At 67.7% G+C, this 13,929-nt stretch overlaps 1 protein-coding gene across 26 annotated transcripts in view; it reads right to left on the bottom strand.

Moving 5' to 3' along the window:
• The window catches only part of MYO18A (myosin XVIIIA), a 94,040-nt gene extending 81,975 nt beyond the window's left edge, over positions 1 to 12,065 (bottom strand). For 24 of the 26 annotated variants that reach the window (XM_089772131.1, XM_089772115.1, XM_089772129.1 and 21 more), the window contains exon 1: positions 1,557 to 2,619. In XM_089772131.1, the coding sequence (XP_089628257.1) occupies positions 1,557 to 2,552 (996 nt within the window). In that variant the 5' untranslated portion in view covers positions 2,553 to 2,619. Of the gene's footprint in view, positions 1 to 1,556; positions 2,620 to 10,629; positions 10,773 to 11,891 lie in introns of those variants that run through there. The other 2 variants (XM_089772126.1, XM_089772127.1) reach the window with 2 other exon arrangements.
• Positions 12,066 to 13,929: the final 1,864 nt, after the last annotated feature.

Genomic DNA, 13,929 nt, shown 5'->3' with positions numbered 1-13,929 from the left:
GGTTCGCTGCACGTCGTGTGTGATACTTTAACAACCTCGCTCTCGTGCTTTTCTCTCTTGCAGTAAGAAACCTTTGGATGGTAGATTCTAAAGGGTTGGCCCAGCGTGATTCGTGGGTAAGATCCAGAGTGTAAATCGATCGGGGACTGGGGCTGGTGTCTGGGGACCGGAAGAGCCTGTTCGGGGTAGGTGAGATTGGGGTCTATAACCCCTCACCTCTGGGCAGGCCTGGGACTGATTGGGGCACAGGAGGAGCTGGGGTGCCAGAGAGGTTTTGCTCGTGAGGCTTCTGGCTGGCCAGGCAGGCAGCTGGAGCGCTCGGTGTGGCTGGTTTGTGGCCTGTTTGGGAAGGGCCCCCAGTCTGGGGCTGCACGGAGCCCCGAGTTTGAGCCATGCGCCCTGAGCGGTGCCCAGACCCGTCCCAGCCGTCACAGTGGCACACGGATCTCGGGCCGCAGCCCGGCCCACAGAAAATGCCAGGATGGGATGGACTGATTTGTGCACAAAGCCGCACGTTGGACTCCAGCCACTAGCGTGTGGCCCTTTAAATAGCTCATCCTGTTTTCCAGGGCAGGAGGCTCTCGGCTCTCCCGGGTCACCCGCAGCCGGAACCGGCGCCCCCCGCCGAGCACAGCCACGGACGGTCGCGGCAAAACGAACCCGGCGGCGTGGTCTCTCCCGCAGACAAGAGGGGCAGGCCAGACGCCCTGGCCGCCCGCCCTCCCCCGACAGATGGGGCCTGGCCGGGTCGCCGACCGGGTCCCCCGCCCACCCCTTCGCTTTCCTTTAAAACAGCAGCAGCAGGTCTGGGAGCCGACACGTCCAACAACCCGCCCCATCCCGGCGCCGGGCTAGCAGGGAAAGGCACTGGCCTGCAGGGACACCCCGACTGCCGCACACCCCGCGCCCGGCCCGCGCCAGAGAGCGGCGGTGTGGGAGCAGGCTGCGTGGCGGATACGGAAGCCCGTCTCCCCTCGAAACTCCCTCCCACGCTCACCCCTGCCCTGGCAAAGCCACACGCGGCCCAGCTGCTGCACGGCCCCTCGCACCAGGCCGAGGACTCGCCAAGGCCCCGACTACCACAGCAGCTGGCGCCGGGGGAGGAGAGCGCCCGCAGGCCCGGCTACCCCAGGGGAGGGCAGCCCGGGGCCAGCGGCTCCGGGAATGAAGAACTGTCTAGCTGAGGGCACCTCTGACTGTTTCTGCCGCTCCCCAGCCCCTGGCTCGACGCGCACGGAGCAGCCACAGGCACGGCTGGGTGTCGGCGCCACGGGGCTCCAGGCCCTTCCATTTCCCCGCACCGGGATCCCTCCTGGGGGAGCCCCGGCAGAGCACCGGAGTCTGTACCCACAGCTGCCTCAGGAGCTGGCTCCAGAAGGGCCTGTCCCAGCAGCCGTTCTCCGGCAGGGACCGGTCCCCACACACACGTCCCCGTCACTACGCCCTTCCCCGGCCGCTCGGGGGTCACGCCCACGGCCAAGGCCCCCTGCGCTGCCTTTGGCACGGGAGCGCCGTGGGGTCTGCCCGCCCCATGCCCGCAGTGCCGGGGTACTCACGTCGAAGGCGGCCCGGCGCGGCCCCTCGCTGCCCCGCAGCCAGCAGCGGCTCAGCTCGCTCAGCTCCAGGATGGGCTGCACTTTCAGCCGCACGGTCTCCCCCGACTGCCGGATCATCTCCACGATCTCGTCGCGGGACTTGCTCTCCACGTTCCGCCCGTTGATCTCCACCAGCCGGTCCCCCGGCACCAGCCCCAGGGCGAGGTCCTTGGTGCCCGCCCCGGGCTCCGCGAAGTGCACCACCCGCCGGAACACCTGCCCGTCGGGGGCCCGGTCCAGCATGCTCGTGCGCCGCAGGGAGAACCCGAAGTCGCCGGTGGGGCGCCGCTGCAGCTCCAGCTCCCGGGGACGGGGGGGCTGGGGGGGCACCACCGCCGGCAGCCGCAGCTCCGCAGGGAACCTCTTGCTGACCACCTCGGGCACCCGGGCCCGCGGCGCCGCCGGGGAGGGGGCCCGCAGCTGGCCCAGGGGCGCACCCTGCTTGCTGAGCTGCGTCTCCAGCATGCGCACCTCCACCTGCGGGGAGGGGGCCGCCGAGTGCTCGGAGGGCGTGGAGGTCTCGGAGGCGCTCTCGTCCCGGCTCTTCTGGGAGAAGGAGAACCGCTTGGCCAGCATCTGGGAGTTCTGCTTGGCCAGGGAGCCGAACTTGGCCGCCCGCTGCAGGACCGAGCCCTTGAAGTTGGCCTCGTCCCCCTTGAGGTCGTCGCTGGAGCTGGCGGTGCTCAGCTGGCCCGAGTCCAGGACCACGCTGCCCCGGTTGCTGTCGGAGTCGATGTCGGTGAGGCGCAGGTCCGAGCCGCTCGCCACCTTGATGGGGATGGGGCTGGAGATCTCCAGCCGGGCCTTGGCCTCCCGCCTGGAGGCGCGGCTGAGGTTGAAGAAGCCCCGGCGCAGGCTCATCTCCTCCAGGCTCCGGAGCTCGGCGGCCGACATGCGCTCCTTCCGCTCCTTCCGCGACCCCTCCTTCTCCTTGTCCTTTCTCTTCCGGTTAAACATGGCGGCGGGCGCGGGGGCACCTGCCCCACGATGCTCCGGAGGGGTCCCGGCAGCCCCTCTCCTGCTCCTGCAACAAAACGTCTCGTTAGCCACAGGGACTCATAGCCCGGCCCCCCGAATGTGGATGCCTCGGCACGCCAGCCCCCCCGGGCCCGGTTCTGCCAGGGCTCATGCCAGGCGAGGGAGCCCGCCCCCCCCGACGGCTAAAAGAGCAGCACAGGCGGGGCAAGGGCACAGGGCAGCCCGCCGCTCCCCGCTGGGCCTCGGAGGGGTCGGCTGCGATTCCCCCCGGCTCAGTTCCCCGCCCGGCCTGGCAGCGCCTGTGGACAAGGGCCCACGTCACAGGATGCAGCCTGCACGCCGATGGCCCGGCCCTGGGAGGCAGCAAACGTCCGCCCCTTCGCCCAGGCCCCAGCCGGGGAGACGCCGGGGAGCAAGTGAGCCCCCGGGACCCAGCTCCCCCTCGCCCCGAACAGCAGCGGGGATGACGGCGCTCCCGCCCGCCCCGGTGCACAGGGGGGACGCCGGGTCCTGCCGAGCGGCATCCCAAAGGAGGGCATCAGCGCAGGGGGCTCCCGCAGCCATGCAGGGCTGCCCTGCCCCCTCCCCCCGCCCCCACCGCCGGGTGGGCCTGTCCCCACCCCCGCCCGGCACAGCAACAGATCTCAGCGGTGGGCGGCAAAGACAATCCCAGATCCCAAGTCAGCTCAGGTCACAGGGCAACATCCCCGACATCTGCCCCCTCCATGCCCTGAGCTCCCTCCCCTGCTCGCCCACGGGGGGCGGCCCTCGCTAGGCTGGCACCCCCGGGCCTGAGCGCCGCCGAACCAGAGAATCCGCCAGCCCACGGGAGGGCAGCAGCGTCCCCCGCTCGCCCACGGCGCCAGGGCTGGGGGCTGCAAGGAGCCTGTGGGCCCGGGGGACGCCCGGCTAACTCCCACCCTGCCGGGCTACAGAGGCTCAAGCTGCACCGCTGCCCTTGGGGGGCATTTCCCTGCTCTGTGACCCGGGTCCCCCGCGCTGGGCTGCGATTCCCACGGACTCCCCCACACGGGGACTGGCCCAGACACCCAGGCCCAGCCTGGGCAGGGAACAAGGCTCTTCCCAGGGGAGACAAAGGGAGGGAGGGAGACGGCCCCTGGCTGGGGGCAGGGCCGGGGAGGGAGGCAGATGCTGGCTGGGGAACAGCCTAAGCAGGTGCTGAGGGTCGAGGGGGCGATGGACCCTCCCCAAGGGGTCTGAGGCTGCCTGGCCCTGACTCCGGTACCCACATGGCGTCTGTGCTGGGCTGTTCCCGGAGGAGCAATAAGCCCCCCGTTCTACCGGCTGCGGAGTCTGTTCCGGCTGCTGCGGGGGTGCAGGATCGGGGTCCTGCCGCCGCCACACGGGCCAAGGGAGGAATTGCTTCTCAGAGGCCTGGGCTCCCGCCACGGCTCAGCCCGGCAGAGGCTCCGTCCAGCGCCCGGGCCCCTGCTCTCACTCCCCAAGACAGGCCTTGTGGGGACGGGGACAGCCCTGCCCTGGGCCTGTCCAAAGGTAGCAGCAGCGCCTCCTCCCCGTCACAAGAGCCGCGGGCTGGGGGAACAGGCCGAACAGCAACCCCCGCTGTCCCGCCGGGAGCAGGGAAAACCACCCACCTAGCGGCGGGATTCGCTGGCGTTCCTAACAGGCTCCTGGACGCTGCCGGGCACCCTCTAGGCACCGTCGGCTGCGGCCCTGGCTCTGGGGGCACCCGGCTCGCCGCTTCGCCCAGCCCCTCCAGGCCGCCTGCCCCAGGCCCGGCCAAAGAGAATTCGCCACCTTTGTCCCCTGGGCAAGGGTCTTCCTCCCGCCCTCCGAGAACAACGGTCCGGCCAGCCCCGGCCACAGCCCCCAGCCCCACTCCTGGACCAAGGGACGTGGGGACCGGCCTGCCAGGCGGGCGCCTCACAAACCCTGGCCAATGACACGCCCGGCTCCAGCGCCCGCCTGGCTGACAAACCACAAGGTGCAAATCGCACAGCTGGGTGGGCGACCGACAATGCACGCAGCCAGCGCCCCAGGTCGCACGCGGGCGGGAAGGGAGCACCGGCTCCGGGGAAGGGTAACCGGGAGGCTGCAGCAGCCCCCCACCTGCTATGGGTAGGGGGCTGCTCCAGCCCCACGGGGCCCACTGAGGACAGGATGCCAGAGCAGCCCTCCCCCCGTGCTCACCGCCTTTTAATCAATTAACTGGTTAAACAATACTGTTAGCTGGCTAGCCAATTAAACGGGATTTTACATCCCTAGTCACAGAGAGATTTCCGACGGGAGAATACCCCAGACAGTAAGTATCTGTCGGGTCTTGTGCACTGAGAAACAGCAGCAATTTGTGTAGGACACACACGCATACACACACGCACACGCACACGCACACGCACTGGGCCGGGCTCTGAGCGCTTGACTGGGCTGTAGGACAGCCGTGAGGCCACGCACCGAGCGGCGCCGACGGAAGGACGAAGAGGCAGGACACTTCAACCCCGTTTCAGGACCCAGCTCACACGCAAGCCCCAAGCCCAGCGCCTGCCAAGCGGAAAGGCAGCATCGGGAGGCATCAGGAGCTCAATCAACGCTGGCCCCTCCAGACGGCCTTCCACGCCGCCTCCTAGCTGCTACCATTAGGCTGCACTGCCTTCCTGTGGGCAAGAAGTGTTAGCCTCATTTCTAAGCCGGGGACACGGGGGCACGGAGCAGACACAGGAGCTGCCGGAAGCTGGAAGGGGCGCCAGGAGGCCGGAATCTCCCTCCACGCTGCCCCCCTTTCATCTACGGCCCCCAGAGCTCTGTGACTCCTGGGGCACAGGAGAGGAGCCATGCAGCACTCCCCCACATTTCAGTTGGCACCTGTCCAACGCAGGGCGGCCCGTGGGCACCGCCAGCCTGCAGGGCTCTCCAGCGGCACACGGCTGCACGCACCCGGCTGGGCAGGCCGACGAGGAGACCCCCCACTGCTTGGAGGGGACACATATCAGTCTGGGAAGGGCTTTCCCTCTGCATCGCAGCCGGTCTCCGAGCGAGGCGAATCTGGCAAAGCCGGGACTCGGCCAGAGAGAGCAGGCCACGTGCCGCCGGCACGCTCCGGCCCCCCGCTGCACCCAGGGAAGACGCTGGCAGAGCACGTTGCCTCCTGACGTGGGCCAGCCACGGGGCACACACCCGCGCCAACGGCCACGAGGCGCCCGGCACGCCCCCCCCGGCGCACGCAGCCTGGCCTGCCCCATGCCGAAAGGACAATGCCCGACGGCACAGCTCCCCCAGCGCCCTGCCACCGGCGCCTGCGGCAGCCTCCTTGGGCAGCACGGCCAGAGCCATGGGGGCCGGTGATCTGCCGCCTGCACATGGCGCCCGAGTGCTCCAGCGAGAGCCGGCCAGGCAGGCTGGGACCCGCCGCTGCACCGCCCGCGCCTCGGCTCTGACGCGCCTGCAATTTGCTTTTATGAGACTGGGGTGCAGCCCGAGGGCACCGGGCGAGCGGCCCACGCCACAGCCACGGGTACAGCAGGGACTTGCCAGGCAGCTGCCACCCCTGGGGCAAGGGCAGGAGAACCCCCCCAGGGCATGAGGCGAAGCAGACCTGCCTGCTCCGGGCACGCTTCAGCGAGCCCCTCCCCCCGCGAGCAGCCGGCCGGCTCCCACGCCCCACCCGCAGCACAGAGCGCCCAGCAGCGCCAGAGGGGCCCCGGGGCCAGGTTACACCGTGTGGCCCTCAGCCACGAGCGACCCCGGGAAGAGCCACGTCAGCCGGGCCCGGCTCTTAGACCCGCCAGGTGAACCCCGTGACTCTCCCGCGCTGACACAGGCTGCTCCCGGCAGGGCTCCCACGCCCCCACAGGGAACAGTCCTCACACACCCCGGCCGGCGGCCCAGCCCTCTCCGGGAACCCTCCCTAGCAGCATGACTCAGCCACCTTCCCGGCCGCACGCTCACCTGGGCAGGAACCCGCCAGCCAGGGGAGGACTAGACAGCGGGGGCGGGGGGGGTGATGGAATTGCTGGGCCCCTGGGCGGGGGGGCAGCTCTAAGCCCCCACAAGGGGGGGCTCGGTGGATGGGGAGGGGCTGGGACTCACCTCTCCCAACAGCCCTTCGGCACCGCCCCGGGCTCCAGCGGAGATTTAAAGGGCCAGGGGCCCGGGGCCCTGCTGGAGGCGGTTCACAGCTCCGTGCTGCAGGCCTGTGGCGAGTCCACTGGGGGGGCAGTCTGCCGGAACGCCTGGCGTGAGGGGCCCCGTGCCCCCCGCCAGCAGACTGGTCCCCAAAAGGCTCTTCCCCCGCAGGCCCACGGCCCTTCCTCGATCCGCCACGTTCATAACACCGCAGTGCCGCCACGGCATCCAGCCCGTGGCCCCAGCCCGCCGGCCCCTCCCCTCCCTGGCCCCTGCGCACTGGGCCAGGCTCCGGCGCCAGGAAAGGACGGGACTTGCCCGAGCGCAGGCGGCAGGGTGGAGGCCGAGCGAGGAACAGAGGCCGGCAGGTCCCGGCTCCAGCCCACGGCCCCTCACCTGCCCCCAGCCGCAGCCCATCCGACACCTCCCCGTGCATAGCTCGCGCCCCGCGTAGCCTCTTCCTCCTCCCACGCCCCCAGCGCCCCTGGCCCAGCCCGGCTGCCTCCAGCTGCAGGGCACGCCCCTGGGCTCCATGTCCCGAGCCCTGTCGCTGCCCACTGCCCCGCCCTGCCTCTGGCGCTGACGGGGCCTTGCCCTGGGCGGGCGGGGGCAGACGGGGCTCCCAACACAGGCCCTGGCTCTGGGCCCGGCCTGGCAGGGTGAGGGGGGGGACAGAGGCCTGGCCAGGGGGCTAGAAGTAACCAACGCACCAGGGGAGGACCCGAGCAGCAGGCCGAGCACCAGTCTCCAGAGCTCCCCAGGGGACCCTTCTGCCCAAGCTCCAGGAGCCCCGATCCCGGTGTGCACCACAGCGGGGGGGGGGTTGTATCTACACACAGAGTCAAAGGCCTCAGCCACTTCTCCCACCGCGAACCGAGCAAGCTGCCGGGCCCCAAACTGACATTATGTACCTGCCCGGCTCCTGCCGCCCTTCCTCTCTGCCCCCCAGCCAGCTCCCCAACTCCTGCCGCCCTCTCCCCCCGAGTGAATTCGGTGCTGCACCGGCAATCCCAGTGCTCCGCAGATAGAGATCCAGGCAAGTCCAGCCCGGCCCGATGCTCTCTCCACCAGACCATCGTCACACCCCCGGCCGCAGCAGGCTGTGCGACAGGGCACCTACCTCCCTAGGGGTTCACGAGAGCCACCAACCTGTTCCGCCAGGACCCCCGAAACGGCTCCCAGCCACGTGCCCACCGGGAGCCAGCGGGGACACGCTGCATACAAACCATTCCAGCCCCCCTTTCAGCTCTGGGGCAGATAGTGACAGTGACAAATTGCTGCTGACCACGGACAAACCAGAAAGCTGCTGGACCTTGTGGGGCCCGGGGCAGCTCCCCCTCTCCCAGGGAACACCACACACGAGCCGCAAGGGACCTTGGAACACCAGCTTGTTGCGACTTCTCGGGAACAGAAGGGCTCGCGCTCTGCTCTGCACACTGGCTGCATTGTGTGCCGGTGGGATGGCCCATCTGCTCCGAGCAGTGGGGAGTCCTGGCACACGGGGAGCCGCCGAGCACCGCTCTAGCAAAGCCCAGCAAGGCTCAGTGCTAAGTCAGGCAGCCGCAGGGCGTGTGAAACCTGAGCAAAAGGCTGCCTGGAAACTCCCCTCGAACACCAGAAACCTGCTTTGTGCCACAGAACCCTAGAACTGGCAGGGACCGCGCGAGGTCGGCCCAGTCCCCTGCCCGCATGGCACCATCTAGACCAGCCCTGCCAGGTGTCTGGCCAACCCGCTCTTGAGTATCTCCAGTGATGGAGACTCCACAACCTCCCTGGGCAACTTATCCCCGTGTTTAACCACCCGGACCGGACGTTTTTCCTAATGTCCAACCCAAACCTCCCTCGCTGCAGTTTAAGCCCCTTGCCCCTGGTCCTGTCACCAGAGGCCAAGAAGAAACAATTTCCCCCTCTGCTCTGTGACACCCTTTTAGAAACCTGCAAACCGCTCGCATGTCCCCTCTCAATCTTCTCCTTTCAAACTAAACAAGCCCAGTTCCTTCAGTCTTCCCGCATAGCTCATGGTCTCTAGACCATTCATCATTCTCGTTGCTCTTCTCCGGACCTTCTCCAATTTCTCCACATCTTTCCCGAAATGTGGTGCCCAGAACTGGACGCAACCCTCCAACGGAGGCCCGATCAGCACAGAGCAGAGCAGAACGACTCCTCGTGTCTTGCTCACCACACTCCTGTTAGTGCAGGAGCGTATCCACGTAGCTGAAGCAGGCTAGGATCTGGTTTGCGCTAACTAGCAATAAGCCATTAGGAAACCGAAAGTGCAGCGTCTACATGGGGCTTTGCAGAGATTGAACTCGGTCCGCTTAAGCCCCACATAGCGGCACAGTGCGCGCTGAGTGGAGGCCGTGCGAGGGAGCCCAAACGACACGTGACAGTAGCGTGAGGTTTTGCAGCACATGCAGACGGGGACTTTCATTACCTGCCCCAGTGGAGAGGGTGGCTGGAGAGCGCCCGGGACCCAATCGCTAGCAGCAGCCGCTGGGTCTGACTGACCGCCGCAGATCAGAATTCAGCGTTTCCCTACAGCCGGCAGAGCAGTTGCTAAGCACCACGTCCCAGGGTCGCAGCCGAGCTCCAGGGGCCATGCAGGCGGAGTCCACGCGCGTCCCACACCCAAGGAGCTGCCAGGCCAGCACCTCACCAAGGCAGTTTCTGGCATACTCTGCAGAGGGCCCGGCCCTGCGGCGAGCCCACCCGCCCGCCCGCAGACAACACGGGGGCAGCGACGGAAACAGCCCAGCTGACGAATTTGGTTCTTTCACTGCCTGCCGCTGCAGATAAAGTCCCCAGTTCCCGCAAGGGAGGCTGAATCAAGCACTCACAACTGTCCCCAGCCTGGGAGTCGGCCGCCAACCCGGGGCAGAGGGGTGCCCGGAGCCACCAGCCCAAGGGCCTGAGACTCATCCAGGACTGGCAGGTGTCTTTGGGCCTTGGGTTTCACGGGCAGATCCCCCCCCACCTGCCCACCAAGGCTCAGGGCAGCAGGCTTTGCACATCAGCGCCCCAGCCGGCTGGGCGAGTCCGCCACGCCCAGCTCTTGTTTGCACTGCCGGCTCCGGCGCAAACAAGGGCAGTGTGGCAATCGAGGCGGCTCCAACCCAGATGCACATTGCAGAGACATTATTCAGCACGGGGCTTGGCTGCGGGCGGCAGAGACCCGGGAGCCATTCTCCAGCAGCCGGGAACAGGGAACAACAGGCAGGTTAGCGGTGACACGGAAGTCGCCCGTCTTCCACGCGCAGGGTCCGGTGCCCCGCTCCCCGGAGCCGTGAGTCACGCCCTCATGTCAGCTGTCACCGCGAACGCCCCGCGGCTCGGAGGCCTCTCTGACACCCCACTCTTCAGGGGTGAGCCGGGAGCTCCCCGCCCACGGACTCACGGTGGCAAAGGCTGCGCGAGGTGTCCCGAGCGGTCCTGGCAGAGCGTGAATGAGACCCCCCAGACATGGGTGCGACCTCGCACAGGCGCTCTCCTGCCTGGGAGCCACAGAGCGCCCCCAGAAGTGAAACCGCACGGTCCCTGGCTGGCGGATGGCTCCCAGGCTCGCTGCAACGAAGACACGTCAAAGCACCCCACAGGCCAGCAGCTCCAGCCCACAGCAGGAATTCGGAGGCCCCCACAGCCCTGCCCCCGCCTTCTCTGGCAGATTGGAGTCGCGCGGGTGTGGTGGTCGGTCACCGCCCTACGTGGAGTCCCTGCCCCGTCTGACTGGCTAACTCCATCTCCCGCCACCGCTGGGAAGCCAGACCTCAGGACCTGCCTGTTCCACGGGTTCCCCGCGGCAGAGAGCCCAGCCCACCCCGTGCGGGATGCAGGCGCAGCAAGACTCAGGCCCCCCCAGTGACACCGTCACCTGGTTCCCAGCTCCCCGGCCCCAAGTCACCGCCCCGCGCACCAGGCCTACAGGCAGCAGCCCCCGGCTCCCCTTTGCACAGCTCACCGGCTCCGACCCCCTGCACTGCCGCTGCTGGAGAGACCGGCCCAACCAGTCAGCGCGGAGGGAAGGTGGCTCCTTTCCGCACGGGGATTCCCTGCCTCGGACCGGCAGGCGGAGGAGGAGCAGCCTGGAAGCCGGAAGAGGTGTGCGTTTCCCGGCCCGGCTAGCCAGTGCTCCCGGCGCTAGCCCCGTCCCGCCCGCGGCGTGCTTCAGCGCCGCAGAGCCGCTGGGCTGCCAGAGAGGCAGGGCAGGCGGCCCCTTCCCCCCGCCCTCCCCCGTTGTTTTGTCCAGGCAGAGAAAGGGGACCAGGTGCCAGGCAGCTGCTGCTCTCCGGGGGAAGGCCGGGGGCCTCCAGCAGCCAGGGAGCGACTGGGCTGGGTGGATGGGCTCCTCGCGCACCCAGCCTGACCCGCCGTGTCAAAGGAGGCGCCGGGCACCGGGCCGGCCAGCGCCCACGGCCCAGCCCCCACGCCCACCCACCGCAGGGACTCACCCAGCAGGCGGGAAGCAGGCCTCTCTCACACGCAGGAAGGGGCTGAGAGCACCCGGGGACACACCCCTGCTCCGCACCCGCACCCACAGACAGACCCACGGGGAGCTGACACTTGCAAGGGACCCGCACACACGTGGAGGGTACACAACATTACCCCGCACACAGCACACACATGGGCAGACTCTGACATGCCGGGAGCACACATCCTTAGCCCCCCCCCGTGCACATACACACACACATATGGGGGGCGGACCCCTCCCCCTTGCACATACACACACATGGGGGGCGGACCCCTCCCCCTTGCACATACACACACACATGGGGGGCGGACCCCTCCCCCTTGCACATACACACACACATGGGGGGCGGACCCCTCCCCCTTGCACATACACACACACATGGGGGGCGGACCCCTCCCCCTTGCACATACACACACACATGGGGGGCGGACCCCTCCCCCTTGCACATACACACACACATGGGGGGCGGACCCCTCCCCCTTGCACATACACACATGGGGGGCGCACGCACAGACACACGGAGGACCCCCACACACGGGGGCAGGTGTGCACACACACGCGGGGGGTGCACACGGGGAGCACCCACACACAGACACACAGGGGTGCGCGCACACAAACACACGGCGCGCGCGCACACGCGGGGGGGGGGGGGCACACGCGGGGGGGGGGGAGCTGCCCGCCCCCGCCGCTGGGCCTGGCCCGCGCCGCCTCCCCCGGTACCTGGCGCCGCGTCCGCCCGGCCCCGCACTCACCGGCCCCGGAGCTCGCAGCGCGCGGCCGAGACGGAGACGGGCCCGGGCCGGGGGCGGGGCGCGGGGCCTGCGGGCCCAGCCCGGATCGGCCCGGAGCCGGCACACGGCGGGGGGCGGGGAGCGGCCCGGCCCGGCCCCTTCGCCAGCCCGGCCCCGGCCTGCGCAGCCTCGCCCGCCGGCCGCACGCAGCCTGCGCCACCCTGCGCTTGCACACTGCGCCTTGCCGTGCGCCGCGCCCCTGCGAGCCGCCCCTTGCACGCTGCGCCTTGCACACCTGCCCTTTACACGCGCTCTTGCACGGCTGTCCCTTGCACGCTGAGCCTTGCACACCTGCCCTTTACACGCTTTCTTGCACGGCTGTCCCTTGCACACTGCGCCTTGCACACCTGCCCTTTACACGCTCTCTTGCACGGCTGTCCCTTGCACACCTGCCCTTTACACGCTCTCTTGCACGGCTGTCCCTTGCACACTGAGCCTTGCACACCTGCCCTTTACACGCTCTCTTGCACGGCTGTCCCTTGCACGCTGAGCCTTGCACATCTGCCCTTTACACGCGCTCTTGCACGGCTGTCCCTTGCACACTGCGCCTTGCACATCTGCCCTTTACACGCGCTCTTGCACGGCTGTCCCTTGCACACCTGCCCTTTACTCACTCTCTTGCACGGCTGTCCCTTGCACAGCTACCCCTTACACGCTCTCTTGCACGGCTCCGCCGCCTTGCCTTGCCTTGCACACTGCACCTTGTGAAAGCTACCCCTTGCACATGTATCCCCCACGCACTATGCCTTGCACAGCTATTCCACACACAGCCTTGCACGCTCCGCATTGCACGTCCAGCCCGCGCACAGTGTGCATATCAAACAGCTCTTTGCATGCTTGCCCTGACAAACCCATCTCTGCTTTGCATGCCCATCCTGAACACAACCTGGCACATTTACCCATCCACGCCCATTTCACTCACAGCTTTGCACACTTAGCCACACATCCACCTGCATACTTGCACACTCTGCCTTGAACACCCACCCACGAGCCTTGCAGTGTGTCTTGAACGCTCATCCCTCAGCTTTGCATTCTCTACCTTGCATACTGATTCCCCTGCACACAACTTTGCACACCCACTCAGGGCCTTGCACTCAATCATACACACCCACCCCTACAGCCTTGTACACTCACCATTGCACACTCACCCGAGATCAGCACTGTGCACCCACCACACTCATGCCTTGCACACCAGCCTTGCACACACAGCCCATGTACACAACAGCCTTACACACCCACAACCGCCCAGCCTTGCACACGCGCCCCTCTGCCAGCCTTGCACAGCTGCTCTGCCACCAGCCTTAGTTGCTCCCATCAGCCAGCGGTGCTATGACGGGGATGGGCAGCACAGAAATACGATCATTTGTCCTTTCAACCAGCTACAGCCTTTAGTTTCATGTTCTGTCACCCAGGGCTGCTGTGCTCTCCCCCAGAGGTGGCTGCAGTGCAGGCCTGGGGTCACTGAGCTCTGCGTAAAGCACGCCCAGAGCCATCTGGCGAGAAGTGCACAGCATGAGAAACCAGTCTGAGCTTCGTACGGCTCCTGCCTTGGCTGCCGCGCGTCCCCGTACGTCCCGTATGTGCCCTGCACTTTGGGGTGGTCGCGGCGTGGCGATATCGGCTTGGGTGCCCCGCGGCGGGAAGGAAAAGCAAGCAGGGCGTGAAAAACTAGCTCCAGAGAAGCCCGCCACCGCTCAGCAGACACCCAGGGGCTGTTAAGGGACAATGCCCGGCTGCACCTGGGCTTATCCAGAAAGGCCACGGCCCAGGAACATGGACGAGGTGGGGCTGTTTGGGGGAGTCAGGCTGACACACAAGCACTCGGTGAGGGGGAGGCCTGATACTGAGGAGTGCATCACAGAGGGGACAGCAGAGCAGCTAGGCCCGCAACAGGGACCAATCCTGTGGAGGTGAGGCAGCTGAGCCGGGGCAGGGACAGCCCTGCCATTCCCAGAGAGACCCTGGAGACGGAGGGCAGTGCAAACTGGAAATCGGTGCC

This window comes from Pelodiscus sinensis, chromosome 21 (assembly GCF_052426305.1).
Source record: "Pelodiscus sinensis isolate ZL-2025 chromosome 21, ASM5242630v1, whole genome shotgun sequence".
Taxonomy (NCBI): Eukaryota; Metazoa; Chordata; order Testudines; family Trionychidae; genus Pelodiscus; species Pelodiscus sinensis.
The sequence above is the reverse complement of the archived record's forward strand: the minus strand, read 5'-3'. Positions and strand labels throughout refer to the sequence as shown.